Below are 22,169 nucleotides of genomic sequence, written 5' to 3' on the forward strand. Positions count from 1 at the left end.
CTGAGAGTTAGAAGGAAAGACAGCTAAGAGCAGCAGCCTGACCGCAGCTGAGCGTGGCCGTGCTCCTCCCTGGGGAAATGCCAAGGGAGGGACCCCCTGCTCTACCCGGAGACCCAGAGCCCTGCTAAGCAGGGTGGAAAGCCTGGGTGCAGCCTGGGGGGTATCGCGACTGTGGCCCAACCATCCAGTGTGTGAGCCCTGGATGACGGGGCCAAGAGCCAAGGCAGCCCACTTGGACAACTGACCATGATCCGCTGAGGCAGCGCATTGCCCACGTCTCTGCTATTCACGTTTAATCCCGCACAAGCGCATCGCAAAGTGACAGCATCGTGAAGGACTAACCACCAGGCACAGGTGACCCCGGATGCGGCCAGCAGCTTCCTGCAGGGTGCTCAAAACCCAACTCTTTATGATCCATTGTGTCTACTGCGGAAACATCAGCTGCTCCGTCCCCACCTGCGCTCAAGCACCTGAAGGCCCTTCCAACGGCGCCCACTGGGCAGAGGACAAACCAGACACAAAACACACACGCGCTTTTACCAGCCTGGACTCTGTAAGAGAAAGGCGCCCACATATCCCCCGGGGAGATTTCCACTTACCCTGCAGGGCCCTCACGGCCTCACTGGGCTCTACCAGGGCCTGCCCTGCAGGGGGAGGTACTTTCCTGCACAGGGTCTGTGGGCCAGGACAGACGCCAAGGAGCTTCTGCTTCGGGCTGAATCGTCACCCTGAAATTCCCAAATGGAAGCCCTGGGCCCAATGTGACGGTATAAGGAGGTCTCTGGGAGGTGATTTGGCTTCGATGGGGTCATGGGGTAGGCCCTGCCCATGGAATCTGGGCCCTCACAAGGAAGAGATGACACCAAGGTCCCTCCCCAAATGCGGACACCTCTGAACCAGGAGGCGCTCGCCGGAAACGGACCCTGTTGGCACCTCTACCTCGGACTTCCAGCCTGCAGAGCTGGAGAGCATAAACCCGTGTTCTCTGTGCTGCCGCCTGTGGTGTCCCGGTGAGGCAGCCTTGTAACTCCATGACCGACAGCTGCTCTCTACAATCTTCAGTGAGCACGAAAACACTCATATTCATGCTGTAAATAAAAGATTTGGGGTATTTTCAAACACACCAACCTCCCAGCTTCAACAGCTGTCAACGTTCAGCCAATACCGTTCTTTCTCCTTTTTATTAGAATTTTAAAGCACATCCCAGGCGCCACGTCATTTCCCCACAAACACGTCCAAATGCATCTGAGTGAGGATTCTCAGGTAACCCTGTGTCACTATCACTGCCAACAGCCAATTTCTCACCCCGCCCAACTCACAGCCCATCCGCCGACTCAGTCCACCCGCCCGACTCAGCCCCTGCCCACATTTCCAAGATTGTCTAAAAGTGACTTTGCACTTGGTTTGTTCATATCAGGGTCACACACAGCCTGCTCAGCCTTTCTGTGTGCCCGGCTTCCAGTGGAAAGGTTGCCTTCTGGTGGCATCTCTGGCCGGGTCTGGCTCGGGGCTTCCTCTTGGTGTGTTCAACCTTCTCCTGGTCCCCGTTTCTTGTAAACTCGTTTCTGATTCCAGCATTACGTGTGCATGTGTTGGCTGGAATTCTTTTTTTTTTTTTTTTTTTTTTTTTTGAGACAGAGTTTCAGTCTTGCTCCCCAGGCTGGAATGCAGTGGCGCAACCTTGGCTCACTACAACCTCCACCTCCTGGATTCAAGCGATTGTCCTGCCTCAGCCTCCCGGGTAGCTGGAGTTTCAGGCGTGAGCCACCGCACCTGGCCTGGCTGCAATTCTTAAAGAAAAACAGGCAAAAGCAAAAATCCTTCAACAATTCAGCTAACCTGAAACACGGCAGTGTCCCCGATCCATTTCCACAGGGGTCCCACTGGCAGATTTTTATTTCTGGCTGGATAGGACACCTTAAGTTTCAAACAAAGAGGTCACCTCTTCCCCATGAAATGCACTATGGTGAATATACGGCCACCTCACTGCCCTGAGACCCAACTCGATCTGCCAATTTCAGGTGCGTGACCCAGGCTCTGACCAACAGAGCTGGGTGGGGGCCATCCCTGCAACACTGGGGGTGGCCCTGACCTAACCGGCTGAGCACCACTCCCTAATCCTTGAATACGGCTCGGTATGACAAAGGCTCTTGTTTCTATGGCCCAGTGCAGAGGCTGCAGGAGGGTCTCTGCCTCTGTGCAATGCCTCGCCCAAGACAGAGACGGGAAGGGAAGCCAGACCAGGCAGCAAGCATGGAGTGCGGAGCCAGGGAGGAGAGGCCCAGCAGACAGCGACTCAGGGCCAGGGTGCAGTCCGAGCCAGACAGCTGTGAGCACCGGGCAGGCTTCTCCACCTCTGCGCCTGGCCTGGCATGTGGCTCCGTGGTCGCACATGCTCTCAGCACATCCCCAGGGTGCCCGGCACCGGGGTGCAGCCCCTGCCATCTCCAGAGCCCCCACCATCTCCGGCGTACCCATGGATTCACTTCTCCCACCTGGCAGTTTTCCCAGTAAAACTTCTCGGGGGACTGGAGAGCTCTGAGGACTGAGAAGGCTTCTTTTCAGGCTGATTTTCCAGGCTGAAGAGCAACTTCTCACAGCAGCTCTCCCTCAGGGCCCAGTACTCCCGCAGAGGTACAGCACCCCAGCTTCGGGGGCCCCTACACCTCCCCGTGCCTGTGAGTTCTTTGATGCCGCGTGAAGAAGCCCAGGTGGCGGAATCCTTTCCCGCAGTGGCCGCACTCGTAGAACCTCTTTGTCAGGTGCAGCCTCCGGTGGATGCTGAAGCCCTTGGGCCACCGGAAGGACTTGCCACACTCGGCACAAGTATAGGGCTTCTCCCCGCTGTGGACCCTCTGATGGTGGCTGAGGTTCTCCTTGGTCCGGAAGGCCTTGCCGCAGTCCGCGCAGTAGAACGGCCGCTCCCCGGTGTGCACCAGCTGGTGTCTGAGAAGGTTGGATTTCTGCTTGAAGGCTTTCCCACAGTCGCCGCACGAGTAGGGCCTGTGTTCGGTGTGGACCTTGCGGTGCTGGGCCAGGCGGTCCTTCAGGCTGAACGCCTGCCCGCATGCCTCGCAGCAGAAGGGCTTCTCGTGCGTGTGGTTCTTCTGGTGACGCTGCAGGTTTGAAGCCCACCGGAAGGTCTGGCCGCACTCGGGGCACTTGAAGGCCTTGGTCCCCGTGTGCACCGTCTGGTGAGCGAGCAGCCGGCTGTGGCAGCTGAGCGCCTTCCCGCACGTGCCGCAGATGAACGACAGCTCCATTGCGCACTGCTTCCGGCGCTCTCTGCGGCCCGGCCGCTGCCCACAACACTTCGTGAGCATCTGACAAGCAAAAGCCGTGGGCTTGGCGTCTGTCCTTTCTGGAGCAGCTCTGGGAAGCTGCCCGTCATCCGCGTCCGGCCCGAAGCTCTTCCGAAAGCTGCTTCCCTCCCTGGTTCTTTCTCGCCTCACATGGGTTTTCTTATGAGCCCAAGTTGGATGGTCACAGCGTCTCTTGGGGTCTGCAGATTTCCTTGCCCCTGTGGAAGGAACAGATATCCTTACACAGAAGCCAGTGGCCCGTGGCCAGGCAGTGCCTCCTGCTGTGTGCGTCAACTGGCTTCTATCTACTCAGCTCATTCCACGTGGCTACAAGTGATCAGGAAAACTCGTTCAAAGAAACACAGATGAGCCACAAAGATCAATAGCGAAAACCAAGATGAGCTCAGATGGTTCCCCAGCCCCGGTGGCACGCAGGACACCTGGCACTGCTACGTGAGGGAGCACCGACACATGGCTGCCAATCAACAGAAGCAACTGGGCCAAGAGAATGTCCTTTCACCCTGTCCACGCCCGCAAGCCCCGCTCATGCAGATGGAGGTGGTGCCAGGATATCATCTGGAAGATGGGTAGCTCCACGTGATTCTCAACCACTCAGCCTCGGAGCCATAGCTCCCTCCAGCTGGATACTCCACAGGCCCAGGGACCCGACACTCCCCAGCCGGGGGCTCCATAGGCCCAGGGACCCGACACTCCCCAGCCGGGGGCTCCACAGGCCCAGGGACCCTACACCTCCCCAGCCGGGGACTCCACAGGCCCAGGGACCCTACACCTCCCCAGCCGGGGACTCCACAGGCCCAGGGACCCTACACCTCCCCAGCCGGGGGCTCCACAGGCCCAGGGACCCTACACCTCCCCAGCCGGGGGCTCCACAGGCCCAGGGACCCTACACCTCCCCAGCCGGGGGCTCCACAGGCCCAGGGACCCTACACCTCCCCAGCCGGGGACTCCACAGGCCCAGGGACCCTACACCTCCCCAGCCGGGGACTCCACAGGCCCAGGGACCCGACACTCCCCAGCCGGGGGCTCCACAGGCCCAGGGACCCTACACCTCCCCAGCCGGGGACTCCACAGGCCCAGGGACCCGACACTCCCCAGCCGGGGGCTCCACAGGCCCAGGGACTTCCCAGGGCTCGTGTTCACGTAGCTGCTCCATCCCATTCTGAAAATCTAAGTAAAAAGCAAACCCCCTCTGACCACTGCCCCAAGAGCACCCCTCACCTAATGGAGGGAAGCACGGCCACTGTCCCAGTTTTGCAAACAGGGATGTGAAGCAAACTCCTACCCAGAGCCACATACCTGGAGACCCTCACGTGCAGTCAGTACCAGGCCTGTGGCTGTAGGTCAGACACCTACACCAACGGCCTCCGCCAGACAGCACCTGGGTGGCTAGGTGCAGCCTTCAAGCGTCACTCTGGCCTCAGGCCCCTCCCAAGCTGCAGCTGTACGTCATCCTGCGCCACCGTGCCTTGCGAGCCCCGGCCCCCGGCCAGTGTCCATCAGGGCAGGAGCGTGGCTGCCCCATGTCTCTAAGGCCTAAGTTAGAGAGCGGCTGTGTGTCCACTCTCCCATGGGAAGGACGCACCCTCGGTCACTGCAGTGTGCTGAGCACTCACCCAGGAGCTGTGGCCACAGGGACGGGGCCAGCCGAGCCCAGACAACCCAGCACTCACCTGGCCAGTGGCCCCTCTGCACTGCCTGGAGCTCAGGTCTCTCCCGGTCTTCAACCCACGGCTCCTCCCACTGTTCCAGGCGAGAGACGAGGTCTGGTCTGGGGCTGCAAAATCCTTTTCAAAGGAGAGAAAAGGTTCTGTTTTACTTGTACTGAGGACAAAGCGAGGGTTGAGGCTCAGAGCAGTTCTGCACTAGCCTAAGAGGCCAGGCAAGCCCAGCCCTCGGGGCGGCCCTGGAGAAGCTACCCTGAAGCAGAGATGACAGGAAGGGAGGGGCCTGGACACCAAGGCCCACGGAAGGCCCTGACAAGGTCAGAGGAAGGAAGATGAGGCTGCCTCCAGGGAGCCTGAGAGAAATGCCAAGTGGGCCCCTCTGTCTACACAGGCCAAGAACTTCCAGCTCCTGAGTCCCCTCGGCTGGGAGGCCCCATGACCATCCTGGACCAGCCAGGCCCGGAGGCAGCGGCAGAGCTCACCCCACGCTCAGCCCGCGCTCACCCCGCTCACCCCGCGCTCACCCAGCACTCGGCCCGCGCTCACCCAGGGCAGCCATACTGCTGAAGTTGTCCAGCATCACGTCCCGGTAGAGGGCCCTCTGGCTGGGTTCCAGACACGCCCACTCCTCCCTTGAGAAGTAGATGGCCACGTCCCTGAAGGTCACCGGCTCCTGCAACACACACAGCTCCCGAAGTGGCCATTCCGAAGAAAAAGAAGGCTCAGCCCACAGGTCTGGGCGGGAAGGGGGAATCAGGGTGGCCCTGCTGTGGACTGATTGTTTGCATCCCCTAAATCCATATACTGAAGCCCGGAGCCCTGAGTGGCTGTGTCTGGAGATGGGCCTCTGTGGAATAGATTAAGGCTAAGTGAGGTCAGAAGGGTGGGGCCCTTACCCATGGGCCCGGTCCTCACAGGAGACTCCAGAGAGCTCCCCACCTCCCTCACCGCACACGCGTCAACACAGCACAACAGTGGCTGTCTGCAAGCAGGCCACTGGCCCCGCCAGAAACCAGATCTGCAGCACTCTGATCTTGGACATCAGCCTTCAGAACAGAGGAAGTGCCTGTCTGTAAACTGCCCAGTGTGTTGTACTTGGTTACGGCAGCTCTAGTGGACTAAGACAATCTACTCTATTTTCCTACAACAGCCACTATTCTCCTAGTGTCAATGAATCCAATTTTCTTTTCTTTCCTTTTTTGAGATGGAGTTTTGCTCTGTCACCAGGCTGCACAATCTCAGCTCACTGCAAGCTCCGACTCCCAGGTTCAAGCAATTCTCCTGCCTCAGTCTCCCGAGTAGCTGGGACTACAGGCGTCCGCCACCATGCCCAACTAATATTTTGTATTTTTTTTTTTTTTTTTTTTTTTTTTTTTTTTTTTTTTTTTTTTTTGAGACGGAGTCTCACGCTGTTGCCCAGGCTGGAGTGCAGTGGCGCGATCTCGGCTCACTGCAAGCTCCGCCTCCCGGGTTCCCACCATTCTCCTGCCTCAGCCTCCTGAGTAGCTGGGACTACAGGCGCCCGCCACCGCGCCCGGCTAATTTTTTTTGTATTTTTAGTAGAGACGGGGTTTCACTGTGGTCTCGATCTCCTGACCTTGTGATCCGCCCGCCTCGGCCTCCCAAAGTGCTGGGATTACAGGCTTGAGCCACCGCGCCCGGCCAATATTTTGTATTTTTAGTAGAGATGGGGTTTCACCATGTTAGCCAGGATGGTCTCAATCTCCTGACCTCGTGATCCACCCGCCTCGGCCTCCCAAAGTGCTGGGATTACAGGCATGAGGCATTGCACCCGGCCCCAATTTTCTTTTATCTTTCCCCGCCCCTTAAGAGAGAAGGCAAAAGGGCAGACATGGGCACAGTGCCTGGGAAACCGCTGCCACAGACCCTCCCCGCGTGTGTGCTGGGGTCTCAGGCAGCCGGCAGGGCAGAAGGGAGGCTGCGCTCGGCAGCGGCAGGGCTCACCTGGGCCGTGTCCATGGGAACAGCGAGGCCACGCCTCTGGGGAAGCACAGCGCCAAGGAGGGCAGATCTGCGGAGACAAGAAATGTAAGAGGGCGTAGCCAGCCCAGGAATGCCCACCCCACCTGACCGCAGGAGCCCCCCACTCAGCAAATCAAGGGGAATTCAGGAAAAATGAGTGATGCACACGCAGGGTCTGCTCTGTAACTACCGACAGCCACCAGGTGTGGGGAAATTTGGCAGTGGTGAGGAGTCAACATATCTTTAAGGGACAGCTGGGTGCGGTGTGCCACCTGCCACACACAAGAACTCTGAAATACCAGACAGCAAGCCAGGCCTGTCACCAGAGGAGGACAGAGGCCAGCCACTGCTGGCTGAAAGCCAATAGCTTAGCTGCAAACACATGACTGGAGAGTCTAACCGCAACTGAGGCGTCTGGGGCTCCTCAGGAGACAGGCGGGCAGCCGTTCCCGCGGCGCTGTGCCCGGAGGATGCTCTCGGGTACGCTACGAGGAGGCCACCTGGCAGCCTTCCCCCAAGCGAAAACCTGGGGGAAGGTTTTCAACCACTGCACTCCAGCCTGGGTGTCAGACTGAGACCCTGTCTCAAAAAAAAAAAAAGCCCCGAGAAATCCCATTAATCTTCACTCAGTCTCCAGATCAAGCCACGAGCTCCCCTAAACCTTAGGGTCCGGGCCCACTGAGATCCAGCTTCTACCCCCAGGTCTGTGGAGAACCACCCTGGCATCCCACTGCCCTCCTGCCACAGTGGGTCCTGCCTCCTTCCTGAGTAAAGCTCAGAGCCCCAATATGCAGAAGAGGCCAGCCCCACAGGCGCCCCTGAGAAGAGACAGAACCCGCTGGAGGAAGATGGCCCATGCCTGGTTACCTTGTCCGGGGAGGGGAGGAGATGTTGCTCTAGACCCTACAGACACGGAAGTATCATAAAGGGCTGTCAGGAGCAACTCATGCAAACAGGTTCAGCAACTGAGATGAAACGGACAAACTCCACGAAAAACACAGGACTATGAAACTGACGAAGGGAAGCCAGGCAGCCGCCCATCTGAAGGGAACTGAAAATGTAACTTGAACCCTTCCCATGAGGAAAATACCACACCCAGCTGGGTTCCCTGGTAAGCTCCACCAAAGCCTACGGGAGCACAGTTCTGATCTTAGAAGCTATTTAGTGAACAGAGGAAGAGCAGACACTATCCAGTCTGTCTTAATGAGGCCAGCAAAACCCAAACCAAAAACCCGATAGAGATATTACAAGGGGCCAAGCACAGTGGCTCACGCCTATAATCCCAACACTCTAGGAGACTGAGGCAGGAGGACTGTTCGAAGCCAGGAGTTGCCCAACCTGTCTCTATAAAAAATAGAATTAGCGGGGTGTGGCGGTGGACATACGCAGTCCCAGCTACTCAGGAGGCTGAGGTGGGCGTATTGCTTGAATACGGGAGGCACAGGTTGCGGTGAGCTGAGCTCATGCCACTGCACTCCAGCCTAGGTGTCAGACTGAGACCCTGTCTCAAAAAAAAAAAAAAAAAGATATTACAAAAAAATTACCTACCAAACTCTCACAAACACAAATTTTCAAAAAATATTAGGAAGCCAAATCCAGCAGTTTATAAAAAGAATTCTCGGTCATGACCAAGTGACGTGGACCCTAAGAGTACACAGCTGGTTTGATCCCCATTAGCTGCAGCTGGTGCCCAGAAGGCTCCCACCACCACCTGTGTTCAACACTCACTGCAGGGGGCAGCTCCCTCGGCGTTCACCCCTGCCCCTCGTCCCTCCCACCTCCAGCACAGCAGGTACACAGACCTTCCCTTTCTCCTTCTGACACTCACAGGTGGCCACATTAACTGCTACATGTTTTCAGGAATATACTTTCAACTGGAGATTTTTTTTTCACCCTTTCAACAGCATGGCATCAACTTTAATCACGATGACTTCCCGAACATTTGAAAACGACATAACTAACCACATTAACAGAATAAAGGAGAAAACCATATGACAGCTATTATCTCAATAGATGCAGAAAAGGCATTTGTTAAAACTCAAGACCTAATCCCAACAAAAAATCTCAGCAAACAAGGAACAGAAGAAAACTTCCTCATCCTGGCAAACCTGCAAACAACATCCTGCTTCATGGGCCACTATGGAACTCTTTGCCTCTGAGACCAGGAACAAGCAGGGCTCTCTACCCACTGCTTCTCTTTATCACCTTATTGGAGGCCTGAGCCAGTGCAAGGAGGTAGAAAAAATACACAAAGCCATAAGATTACAAATAAAGAAGTAGGTCGGGCGCGGTGGCTTATGCCTAGAATCCCAGCACTTTGGGGCGCCGAGGCGGGTGGATCACCTGAGGTGGGGAGTTTGAGACCAGCCTGGCCAATATGGTGAAACCCCATCTCTACTAAAAATACAAAAAGTAGCCAGGCATGGTGGCAGGCACCTGTCATCCCAGCTACTTGGGAGGCTGAGGCAGGGGAATCGCTTGAACCTGGGACGTGGAGGTTGCGGTGAGCCAAGATCGCACCATTGCACTCCAGCTTCGGCAACAAGAGCGAAACTCCATCTCAAAAAAAAAAAAAAAAAAATTTCACAAATTGGAGGTAGAAGTTGTAGTGAGCCAAGATTGTGCCACTGCACTCCAGCCTGGGTGACACAGAGAGACTGTCCTCACAACATTGGGGTAGGCAAACATTTATTTCCTGGATCCCCAAAAGCACTTTAAAAAAATTACAAATTCAGGCTGGGTGCAGTGGCTCACGCCTGTAATCCCAGCACTCTGGGAGGCTGAGGTGGGCGGATCACCTGAGGTGGGGAGTTCGAGACCAGCCTGGCCAACAGGCTCTCTCTTCAATCAAGAAGGGAGAAACCCCTTCTCTACCAAGAATACAAAATTAGCCGGGCGTAGTGGCGCATGCCTGTCATCCCAGCTACTCAGGAGGCTAAGGCAGGAGATTTGCTTGAACCCGGGAGGTGGAAGTTGCGGTGAGCCAAGATCGTACCACTGCACTCCAGCCTGGGCAACAAGAGCAAAACTCTGTCTCAAGAAAGAAAAAAAAAAATCACAAATTGGATTTATCAGAATTAAACATTTTTGTTTTTCATGGCAGTCAAGAAAAAAAATAAAGGAGACTGGGTGCAGTGGCTCATGCCTGTAATCCCAGCACTTTGGGAAGCTAAGGCAGGAGGATTGCTTGAGGCCAGGAGTTTGAGACCAGCCTGGGCAACATAGGGAGACCTCTGTCTCTACTGTTTAATTAAAAAAATTTTTTTAAAAAGGAGACACAAAGGCAAGCCACAGAATAAGAGAAAATATTCCCAATACATGTATCTGACAAAGGACTTATATAAAGAACTGTAACTCCTACAAATCAATAAAAAAGAAATATAAAATTTAAACTGGGCAAAATATTAGAACAGACACTTCAACCAAAGTGATACAACGGTCTATAAAAACATGAAAAGGCACATTGAGCACACGGGTCATGGGTGGTGTTTTCCAATCAAACGACTTGCTGAGTTCCTCTAGCAAGCAGCAATGACCACAGTGATAAAAATAACAGCTCCCGGCCAGGTGCAGTGGCTCACGCCTGTAATCTCAGCACTTTGGGAGGCCACGGCAGGTGGATCACCTGAGGTCAGGAGTTTGAGACCAGCCTGGCTAACATGGTGAAACTCCGTCTCTACAACAAGTGCAAAAAATTAGTCAGGCTACTCAGGAGGCTGAAGCAGGAGAACTCCTTGAACCAGGGAGGCGGAGGTTGCAGTGAGCCAAGATTGTGCCACTGCACTTCAGCCTGGGGGACAGAGCAAGATTCTGTCTCAAACAAAAACAAAAACACCAGCTCCCCTCAGCTGAACAGCTGTGTTTGCACTACAACCTGGGCTGGGCTTCCCAGCCTGGAAAGCAGAGTCGGGGAGAACCGTGAGATAGGCCAGAAAAGGGGCTAAGACCAGATTATTCAAGGCATCCTGAGCCATGGTTTCATGTGTAATGCGACAGAAGTTTAATACAGGAGAACAGAAGGATACTGTCATAGCTGCTTCTTTTCCCCCTAGGCAAATTAACACAGGATTTTTTTTTCTGAGGCAGGGTCTTGCTCTGTCACCCAGGCTGGAGTGTGGTAGCCCAGTCACAGCTCACTGCAGCCTCGACCTCCTGGGCTCAAGTAATCCTCCCACCTCAGTTTCCCCAGTAGCTGGAACCAAAATCGCATGCGCCACCATGTCCTGCAATTGTTTAAATTTTTTGCAGAGAGGGGATCTCACTATATTGCCCAGACCGATCTCAAACTCCTGGCCTCAAGAGATCCCCTGGCCTCGGCCTCCCAAAGTGCTGGGGTTACAGGCGTCAGCCACAGCATCCGGCCTAAGCTACATTTTAAAAATTTATTATTATTATTATTATTTTAATGAGATGGAGTCTCGCTCTGTTGCCCAGGCTGGAGTGCAGTGGCGCGATCTCCGCTCACTGCAACCTCTGTCTCCCAGGTTCAAACGATTCTCTTGCCTCAGCCTCCCCAGAGTAACTGGGATTACAGGTGCACACCACCACACCCGGCTAAATTTTTGTATTTTTTGTAGAGGCGGGGTTTCACCATGCTGGCCAAGTTGGTCTCGAACTCCTGGACTCAATGATCCACCTGCCTCGGCCTCCCAAGTGCTGAGATTACAGGCGGGAGTCACCTCTCCTGGCTAAGCTACATTTTTAAAAAGATCCTCTGTGATGAACAAATGAGAAAGCAGCAAAACAGGATGGGGGTGGGGAGAAGATAGGGAGGCGATCAGGTGAGAGAGGAAGAGCCAGGATTGGGACTTACAGGGTGGGAATGGCAAGGAGGCAAATGGTTCAGTTATGGAGCTAACGCACCAGTGACTGACTGTGCGGCTGGGCGTGGGCAGGAAAGGGGAAGAAGTGAATCTCGGGTTTCTGCCTCCTCCCCTTCGCGGTGGAATGCCTGGGAGGACCAGTGGGTGGGGGGTGGACGTTACAGGAGCTCAGGCTGGAGCAGGGGAGCTTTGAGTGTTATGAACTAAGTCTAAGCGCTTGGGTCTCACCGGAGCGGTGCGGGCTGGAGACACAGGTGTGGAAAGTGTCTATGGGGGATAATGCGGTCACGATCGTGGACGGGGTCAGCCGGGGAGAAACCAGCTTCAAGAGGATACACAACCGGGTCCTGACAAACCTGCAAGTGTAAGGGGCGAGGAGAGAAGAGGAGGCTGAGCCGGAATAAGCCGAAGAACAGCCCCCGAATAGCCGGGGTCACAGGCAGCCTCCCGGGTCTGTCCCAGCAGCCTCCACGCTGGGTTTCACAGCCCTGGGGCGGCCGCAGATTTAGAAGGTCAGACAGTCCACGTCCCAGGGACGGAGGGGCGGCGGGGACACGGGCGCACTCACCACCAGGGCGTCCTCAACAAGGATGCTGCATCCGCTACGCCGCGCCGGTAGCCCAGACTTCTACAAACTTCCCCAGCGGAAGTTGTTATCCGACAGCTTCCGGCCCCTCTAGGAGCCCAAGTCTCGGTGGTGCGCGCAGGCCGCCCAGGCCGTCCAGGCCGCCCGCCTCGCCCCGCCCCGCCTGTGGCTCCGCCCCGGCCAGCAGGCCCCTCCCCATCACAGCCAAACGCCACCACGACCGGCTGATTTTTTTGTTTTTTTTAGTAGAGACGGGAGTTTCACCATGTTGGCCAGGCTGGTTTTGAACTGCGACCTCAGGTGATCCGCCTGCCTTGGCCTCCCAAAGTGCTGGGGTTACTGGCGTGAGCCACGGAGCCCGGCCCTCGTAACCTAAAGTCGGCCTAAAGGTTTCTCCTACAAAGTGAACTGTAACCTAACTGGAGGTGTGAACAGACTGTCACTTGCTCTGGTACCAGTCACTCAGTTCCAGCCAATCAAGGGTGTAGGGTCCAGCCCTATGGGGCTAAGCGAGTGTTCTCCCCGTGTGCGGAGACGAGAGATTGTAATAAATAAAGACACAAGACAAAGAGATAAAGAGAAAACAGCTGGACCGAGGGGACCACTACCATCAAGACGCGGAGACTGTTAGTGGCCCCCAAGGGCTGGGCACGCTGATATTTATCGCATACAAGACAATGCAGGATGTGCAGCCCAGGCCCAAGGGCGCTGGCGCAGGGCCCCATCACGTGCAGGGGACTCTACCAGCTAGTAGGTGGTGCCAAACAAGTGTTTGGGCCCTGACTGTGGAGGCCAAGGTGTTTATGAGACTGGCGCTGCCCATCGTGACTGGGTGCTGTTGGAGCTACCAGTCGCACATCCAAGGGGCCAGCAGTTTACTGGGAGATGGAAGTGGAGTCTAGGATTGGGCTTGGGCAGGTCCAGAAGACACAAGGATGGCCCAGGTCCCCGTGCCACCCTCTGTCTTCTGGGCCTCTCCCCAAGCCCACGCCTGTGGCTCCATGGAGAGGTCCCTGAGCCCTGCTGCAGGAGACGGGTAGTCTCATACCTGGCTTATGGAGGGGCCCGGTGTGCTCTGAGGCCCTCCAGACAGAGCAGGGCTCCTGTGGCGAGGCAGTCGGTGAAGTGCAGCTCCGGCCCACTTCACAGTGGCCCAGCGGGTCCCCAAACCAAAAGCCAATGCTAGAGCTCCAGAGCCTAGAAGCCACGCCCTGTAGCGCAGTCTTCACCTGTTGGGAACAGCCCCCCAAAATCTGGCCATAAGCTGGCCCCAAAACTGGCCATAAACAAAATCTCTGCAGCACTGTGACATGTTCGTGATGGCCATGACGCCTACGCTGGAAGGTTGTGGGTTTACCAGAATGAGGGCAAGGAACACCTGGCCCGCCCAGGGCAGAAAACCACTTAAAAGTATTCTTAAACCACAAACAATAGCATGAGCGATCTGTGCCTTAAGGACATGCTCCTGCTGCAGATAACTAGCCAAACCCATCCCTTTATTTTGGCCCATCCCTTCGTTTCCCATAAGGGATACTTTTAGTTAATCTATTATCTATAGAAACAATGCTAATGACTGGCTTGCTGTTAATAAATACGTGGGTAAACCTCTGTTCACAGCTCTGAGCTCTGAAGGCTGTGAGACTCCCTCATTTCCCACTTCACTTCCCTATATTTCTGCATGTGTGTCTTTAATTTCTCTAGTGCCCCTGGGTTAGCGTCTCCCTGACTGAACTGGTCTTGGCAAGTGGCGTCCATCGTGGGAGCTCCAATCCAGGTGGAAGGGTTGCCGGAGTGATGGCTGGAGAACGTGGAACTAAGCTGGAGGACACCTGAGTACTCTTAAAGCAATCCCCGTGGTGAGTAAGAAGGGGAGCTTGGGAGCATCAGGGTAACAATGGGACAAGTGTGGGGTCTGGTTCATTCTGCCTTGGAACTTTTTCACACTGATGATGAGGAGGAAGGAGAGTATAACGAAGTAACAGAAGAGGGTACAGAGCAGGTTTGTTTTCCAGCTAAAGCTAAAGCAGCAAAGGAGGGAGAGGTTCAGCCCTACCCTTCTGCACCCCTCATTATTATTTTGAAGAAAAAGACCCTCCAGATCTTTCTTTTCCAGAGGACACTGGGGGAAAAGTAGTTGCCCCAGTGACTGTTCGAGCAGTGCCTCAAGCGATCGCTCTCAGTTCTATTCAGGCAGGAATTCAGCAAGCTGGAAGAAAGGGTGATTTAGAGGCTTGGCAGTTCTTAGAATACACCCCTCAGATCAACAGGGAAATATTATAGCTACATTTGGGCCTTTTCCTTTAAAATTCAGAAAAGCACATTTAGTTGATTATATCAACTCCTGTGATGGTGTCAGAGGTAATCTGCACAAGCCTACTCTGCTAGCACAGGCAATGGCAGGATTGAGAGTGGATAAAGGAAATACTCCATTTCCCGGAGCTTGTTTTAACTGTGGGAAGCATGGTCATACTGAAAAAGAATGTAGAAAAAAATCAGTGAGTCAGGCCGCCAGATAGGGGAAAAAAGGAAACTGCTGAGCCTGAAATATGTCCAAAATGTAAAAAAAGGAAAACACTGGGCTAGTCAGTGTCACTCTAAGTTTGATAAAGGTGGGAACTCGATTTTGGGAAACGCCATGAGGGGCCCATCCCGGCCCCATTCCAAACTGGGGCATTTCCAGCTCAGGCCATTCCCTCAGCCCTGTACGATGTCTGTCCCCGCCACAGCCGGGAGCGCCGCAGTAGATTTATGCTGCACAAACGCTGTGAACCTTCTGCCTGGGGAACCCCCACAAAAGGTCCCAGCAGGAGTCTGTGGACCCTTCCCAGCAGGGATGATCGGATTACTTCTAGGAAGGTCTAGTTTAAGTTTAAAAGGGGTACAAATACATACAAGAGTCATTGATTCAGATTATAACGGGGAAATTCACATTGTTATATCTACTGTTCCCTGGAAAGCAGAGCCAGGAGAGTGCATAGCACAGCTCCTGATTGTGCCGTATTTGGGAATGGGAAAAAGTGAAATTAAATGAACAGGAGGATTTGGCAGCACAAATAAACAAGGCAAAGTAGCTTATTGGGTAAATCAAATCACTGATAAATGTTCTACCTGTGAGGCTGGGCACAGTGGCTCATGCCTGTAATCCCAGCACTTTGGGAGGCCGAGATGGGAGGATCACAAGATCAGGAGATCGAGACCATCCTGGCTAACACAGTGAAACCCCGTCTCTACTAAAAAATACAAAAAACTAGCTGGGCGAGGTGACGGGCGCCTGTAGTCCCAGCTCCTCAGGAGGCTGAGGCAGGAGAATGGTGTAAACCCGGGAGACAAAGCTTGCAGTGAGCTGAGATCCGGCCACTGCACTCCAGCCTGGGCGACAGAGCGAGACTCCGTCTCAAAAAAAAAAAAAAAAATGTTCTACCTGTGAAATAACTACTCAGGGAAAGAAATTTAAAGGTTCGGTAGATACAGGAGCAGATATTTCAATCATCTCTCTACAGCACTGGCCGTCTGCATGGCCAATTCAACCTGCTCAATTTAACATAGTTGGAGTTGGTAAAACCCCTGAAGTGTATCAAAGTAGTTGTATTTTGCACTGTGAAGGGCCCAATGGACAACCTGGGACTATTCAACCAATTATAACTTCTGTACCTATAAATTTATGGGGGAGAGATTTATTACAACAATGGGGAGCACAAGTTCTAATTGCAGAACAATTATGTATTCCTCAAAGTCAACATACGATGTATGAAATGGGGTATGTCCCTCGTATGGGACTAGAAAAAAATTTGCAAGGTTTAAAAGAACAGCTTCAAGCAGAAAGACAAAGTTCCCACCAAAGATTAGGATATCATTTTTGATGGTGGACATTGTTAAGCCTCCAGAACTTGTACTTTTTTTTTTTTTTTTTTTTTTTTTTGAGACGGAGTCTCGCTCTGTCACCCAGGCTGGAGTGCAGTCGCCGGATCTCAGCTCACTGCAAGCTCCACCTCCCGGGTTCACGCCATTCTCCTGCCTCAGCCTCCCGAGTAGCTGGGACTACAGGCGCCCGCCACCTCGCCTGGCTAAGTTTTTGTATTTTTTGTAGAGACGGGGTTTCACTGTGTTACCCAGGATGGTCTCGATCTCCTGACCTCGTGATCCGCCCGTCTCGGCCTCCCAAAGTGCTGGGATTACAGGCTTGAGCCACCGCGCCCGGCCAGAACTTGTACTTTTAAAATGGTTAACAGATACGCCAATTTGGATAGAACAATGGCCGCTAAGTAAAGAGAAACTGGAGGCATTAGAGGAATTAGTTACTGAACAATTAGGAAATGGGCACAGAGGCCGGGCGCGGTGGCTCAAGCCTGTAATCCCAGCACTTTGGGAGGCCGAGACAGGCGGATCACGAGGTCAGGAGATCGAGACCATCCTGGCTAACCCGGTGAAACCCCGTCTCTAGTAAAAAATACAAAACACTAGCCAGGCAAGGTAGCGGGTGCCTGTAGTCCCAGCTACTCGGGAGGCTGAGGCAGGAGAATGGCGTAAACCTGGGAGGCAGAGCTTGTAGTGAGCCGAGATCCAGCCACTGCACTCCAGCCTGGGCGACAGAGCAAGACTCTGTCTCAAAAAAAAAAAAAAAAAAAAGGAAATGGGCACAGAGCTCCAACATGTTCCCCTTGGAATTCTCCAGTTTTCGTAATTAAGAAAAAATCAGGTAAATGGAGAATGTTAACTGACTTAAGAGCCATCAATTCCGTTATACAACCTACAGGAGCATTACAGCCAGGATTGCCTTCTCCTGCTATAATTCCAAAAAATTGGCCTTTAATAGTCACAGATTTAAAAGACTGTTTTTACTATCCCCTTAGCTGAGCAAGACTGTGAACGGTTTGCATTTACAATTCCTGCAGTAAACAACCTGCAGCCTGCTAAGCGTTTTCATTGTTTCATAGATGGGTCTAGAAATTGTAAAGCTTATTGTTCTGGTTTGAAAAGTAAAGTATTCCAGATGCCTTATACTTCAGCTCAAAAAGCAGAGCTTGTAGCTGTAATTGAGATATTGACTGCTTTTGATATGCCCATTAATGTGATTTCTGATTCTTCATATGTGGTTCACTCCACACAGTTAATTAAAAATGCTCAGTTACTATTTCATGCAGATAAACAACTGATGACAAAAACAAAAAAGGGGGAGAATAGGGATTATGGGACAGCCCATACACAACTGAATCTAGCATTATTAACTGTCAATTTTTCGAGCCTGCCCAAAGGTCAGATGTTATCAGCAGCTGAACAGCATCTACAGAAACCAGCTGCAAAGACAGAAGCAGAACAATTGATTTGGTGGAGAGATCTAATAACAAAAAGTTGGGAAATAGGTAAAATAATAACTTGGGGTAGAGGTTATGCTTATATTTCTCCAGGCCAAAATCAGCAGCCGATTTGGATACCATCAAGACACCTGAAACCTTATCATGAGCCAGATGCTGAGGAAGAGATTCTGGGAGGATCCCGAGGACCCCCCGGTTGCAGCCATGTTGAGACTGACACTGAGGAGGACCCCAACTGTCATGAGCGACACCCATCGCACACAGCCACCCACCTGGGGACAGATCAAGAAGCTGTCACCGATGGCAGAGGAAAACCTGAGGAAAGCAGGACAGCCAGTCACAATGAGTAATTTAATGGTAACTATGATAGTGATGATCACCATTGCCATGAGTATTCCTTCAACAAAGGCTGACACGGAGAACAATTATACTTATTGGGCATATTTATCAATCTTGGCTGGCAATAATGCCCGGATGTAATCACTCTATGACACAGTTACACACCCTTTCTGAAGGACGTGCTCCTGCTGCAGGTAACTAGCCCAACCCATCCCTTTATTTCGGCCCATCACTTCATTTCCCACAAGGGATACTTTTAATCTAATATCTATAGAAACAATGCTAATGACTGGCTTGCTGTTAATATACACATGAGTAAATCTCTGTTTGGGGCTCTGGGCTCTCAGCTCTGAAGGCTGTGGGACCCCTGATTTCCCACTCCACACCTCTATATTTCTGTGTGTGTGTCTTTAATTCCTCTAGCGCCGCTGGGTTACGGTCTCCCCGACCGAGCTGGTCTGGGCATTCACCCTTCCTTGGAAGCCAGGCGCGGCAGCGCACCGTCTTCACCTTTCCTTGGCTGTGAGCTCTTCCAGGAAGCACAAAGCACAGGGAAACGCCGTCGCTCCAGGGTCACGCTGTCGCTCCAGGGTCACGCTGTGACTCTTTGCAGCCTGCTTTTTTTTTTTTCTCTGAGACGGAGTCTCGCTCTGTCGCCCAGGCTGGAGTACAGTGGCGCAATCTCGGCTCACTGCAAGCTCCGCCTCCCGGGTTCACGCCATTCTCCTGCCTCAGCCTCCTGAGTAGCTGGGACTACAGGCGCCCGCCACCATGCGCGGCTAATTTTTTGTATTTTTAGTAGAGACTGGGTTTCACCATGTTAGCCAGGATGGTCTCGATCTCCTGACCTCGTGATCCCCCTGCCTCAGCCTCCCAAAGTGCTGGGATTACAGGCGTGAGCCACCGCGCCCAGTCAGATAAGAACTTTTAAAAAGCCATGTGAGTAATTTCACAGGTTTAAAGGAAAACATGGTAATGTAGCAATGAAAGGTATAAAAAAAGAATCCAGTGGAACTTCTACAGCTGAAAAACCTAGTATCTGATATGAAAAATTCAATGGTGGAATGAACATGAGACCACAAAGGCTTCTGAACTCAAGGTGACCTTTTAGAAATAAAAACAAAATAAAATAAACAAACAAAAAAGACCTCAAAGGCAAAAGAAAAGGTCAATGGACTTGAAGACAAACCCACAGAACATGACCACACTGCAGCACAGCAAGCGAAGGGGCAGGAAGGCAGCAGCAAACAGAGCCACAGTGCCCCGAGGGCAACAGAAAGCAAACTTCACCTAAAATTGCAATTCCTGGCTAGGAGTGGTGGCTCACGCCTGTCATCCCAGCACTTTGGGAGGCCGAGTCAGAAGTTTGAGACCAGCCTGGTCAACATAGTGAAACCCCATCTCTACTAAAAATACAAAAATTAGCTGGGCGTGGTGGTGGGCACCTGTAGTCCCAGTTATTCGGGAGGCTGAGACAGGATAATTGCTTGTATCTGGAAGGTGGAGGTTGCAGTGAACCAAGATCGTGCCATTGCACTCCAGCCTGGGCAACAAGAGTGAAACTCTGTCTCAAAGGGGAGGGGAGGGGAGGGAAGGGGAGGGAGGAGGGAGGGAAGGAAGGAAGGGAGGGAAGGAAAGAAAGAAAAAAAAAGAAAGAAAAAGAAAGAAACTGTGATGGAAAATATTCCAAATAAGAGGAAAATAGAGCCACAAATCCAAGATCAATAACCACCAAGAAAGATAAAAACAAAGAAATCCACACCAAGGCACATCATAATCAAACAGCTAAAAGCCAGTGATAAAGAGAAAATCTTACAAGCACTCAGAGGCAAAGTAAATTACATATTCTGTATGCAGCAACATCCTTCAAAAATGAAGGCAAAATCAAAATATTTTCCAAAGATAGAAGTTGAAAGACCTTGGCCGAGCATGGTGGCTCACACCTGTAATCCCAGCACTTTGGGAGGCCAAGGCGGGAAGATTGCTTGAACCCAGGAGTTCCAGACCAGCCTGGGCAACATAATGAGACCCTGTCTCTACTAAAAATTTAAAAACTAGCCCAGCATGGTGGCACACACCTGTAGGCCCAGCTACCAGTGGGACTGAGGAAGGAGGATTGCTTGATCCCAGGAGGTTGAGGCTGCAGTGAGCTGTGATCCCACCACTGCACTCCAGCCTTAGCAACAGAATGAGACTTAAAAAAAAAAAAAAAAAAAAAGCTGGGTATGGTGGCTCATGCCTGTAATCCCAGCACTTTGAGAGGCTGAGGAGTTTGAGACCAGCCTGGCCAACATGGTGAAACCCCATCTCTATTAAAAATACAAAAAATTAGCCGGCGTGGTGGGTGCCTGTAATCCCAGCTGCACGGGAGGCTGAGGCAGGAGAATCACTTGAACCTGGGAGGCAGAGGCTGCAGCGAGCCGAGATCGTGCCATTGCACTTCATCCTGGGCAACAAGAGTGAAATTCCGTCTCAAAAAAAAAAAAAAAAAAAAAAAAAAGAAAGGAAAGAAATTTAATCTCCAATCTCCAATGTGGCAGTACTGAGGTAAGGCCTTTAAGGGGTGACTGGATCACGAGGGCCCTGCTCTCATTTGTGGATTAATAGATCAATGGGTTATCAGGGAGGGGATCTGAAGGCTTTACAAGAAGAGAAGAGACCTGAGCTATCCCGTAAGCATGCTCAGCCCTTCACCATTGATGCCCTGCACCATCTCCAGACTTTGCAGAGTCCCCACTAGCAAGAAGACCCTCACCAGATGCGGCCCCTTGGCCTTGGACTTCTCTGCCTCCATAGCTGTAAGAAATAAAATCCTTTTATAAATTACCCAGTTTCAGGCCACGTATGGTGTCGCACACCTGTAGTCCCAGCTACTCGGGAGGCTGAGGTAGGAAGATCACTTGAGCCCAGAGGTTTGAGGTTACAGTGAGCTAGGGTGGCATCACTACCCTCTAACCTGGGCAACAGAGTGAGATTCTGTCAAACAAACAGATAAATAATCCAGTTGCAGGTATTCTGTTGTAGGCAACAGAAAATGGACTAAGACAGAAAATTGGTACTGAGAGTGGGGTGCTGCTAATAAAAAATAACCAAAAATGTAGAAGCAGCTTTGAAACTGAGTAACGGGCAGAGGCTGGAAGAATTGGGGGAGCAGGCTAGAAAAGGCCTAGATTCTGGTGAGGACTTAGAAGACAAGACTAAGGAAAGACTGGACCTCCTTGGAGATCCATTAAGTGGTCACAACCAGAATGCAGATAGAAATATGAACTATAAAGGCCATTCTGAGGAAGTTTCAGATGGAACAGAGGAACAAGGTGTTGGACAGTGAAGTAAAGCTCATCCTTAATATAAATTGGCAATGAGCTTCACTGAATTGTGTCCATGCCTGCAGGCTTTGTGGAAGGTCAAACTTGAGAGTGATGAACTAGGATATCTGGCAGCAAAAAAAGAGAAGCAGCTGCTGGTGGCCAGGCACGGTGGCTCACACCTGTAATCCCAACACTTTGGGAGGCCAAGGCCGGCGGATCACCTGAGGTCTGGAGTTTGACACCAGCCTGGCCAACATGGAGAAACCCCATCTCTACTAAAAATAGAAAATTAGCTGGGCGTGGTGGAGCGTGCCTGTAATCCCAGCTACACGGGAGGCTGAGGCAGGAGAATCGCTTGAACCCGGGAGGCAGAGGTTGCGGTGAGCCGAGATCCCGCCACTGCACTCCAGCCTGGGTGACAACAGCAAAACCTCATCTTAACAAAACCAAAAAACAAAAACCAAACAACAGAAAAAGGAGCTGCTGGTTACTTTTGGCCTCTTACGCTGAGCTTGGAGAGCAAAGGAATAGTTTAAAAATAGAATTTATAATTTAAAAGCAGAGTGGAAAGATTTGAAAAACTCAGGCTGGCCATGTAGAGTAAAAGTATGTTCAGGAGAGGAAACTAAGGGTATAGCCCAGTGAAGTTTGTCAAAGAAATTAGCTTGGATAGAAGGGAGCCAGGTGCAATTCTCCCAAGACAATGAAACTAAGACCCAGCAGGCATTTCAGGTTATCGAGGCTGCCTCTCCCATCAGAGGCTCAGAGGCCTAGGAAGGCAGAATGCTTTCAGGGGACAGATCCTGGGAGCCCTCCACAGGCTCGCCCAGG

The 22,169-nt window shown here is 52.4% G+C and overlaps 2 protein-coding genes across 2 annotated transcripts in view; one reads left to right on the top strand and one right to left on the bottom strand.

The window, feature by feature from the left end:
• The window catches only part of PYCR3 (pyrroline-5-carboxylate reductase 3), a 154,155-nt gene that overhangs the window by 70,337 nt on the left and 61,649 nt on the right, over positions 1–22,169 (top strand). The gene's annotated exons all lie outside the window — the stretch shown is intronic.
• Positions 1,858–12,454, bottom strand: ZNF707 (zinc finger protein 707). Its single transcript, XM_050800950.1, has 5 exons — positions 12,362–12,454; positions 6,953–7,019; positions 5,534–5,660; positions 4,994–5,107; positions 1,858–3,520 (listed from the first exon to the last, which is right to left on the bottom strand). Exons 2-5 carry the CDS (start codon positions 6,965–6,967, stop codon positions 2,661–2,663), a joined length of 1,116 nt encoding a protein of 371 aa, XP_050656907.1. The 5' UTR covers positions 6,968–7,019; positions 12,362–12,454; the 3' UTR covers positions 1,858–2,660.

This window comes from Macaca thibetana, chromosome 8 (assembly GCF_024542745.1).
Source record: "Macaca thibetana thibetana isolate TM-01 chromosome 8, ASM2454274v1, whole genome shotgun sequence".
NCBI classification, from domain to species: Eukaryota; Metazoa; Chordata; class Mammalia; order Primates; family Cercopithecidae; genus Macaca; species Macaca thibetana.

Excerpts from the sequence above, each read along its gene's own strand:
- ZNF707 (XM_050800950.1), bottom strand. Across the intron at positions 5,108-5,533 it reads CAGCAGTATGGCTGCCCTGG|GATTTTGCAGCCCCAGACCA; the intron begins GTGAGCGCGGGC and ends TCCTTTGAAAAG. Across the intron at positions 3,521-4,993 it reads GCAGAGGGGCCACTGGCCAG|GGGCAAGGAAATCTGCAGAC; the intron begins GTGAGTGCTGGG and ends TTCCTTCCACAG.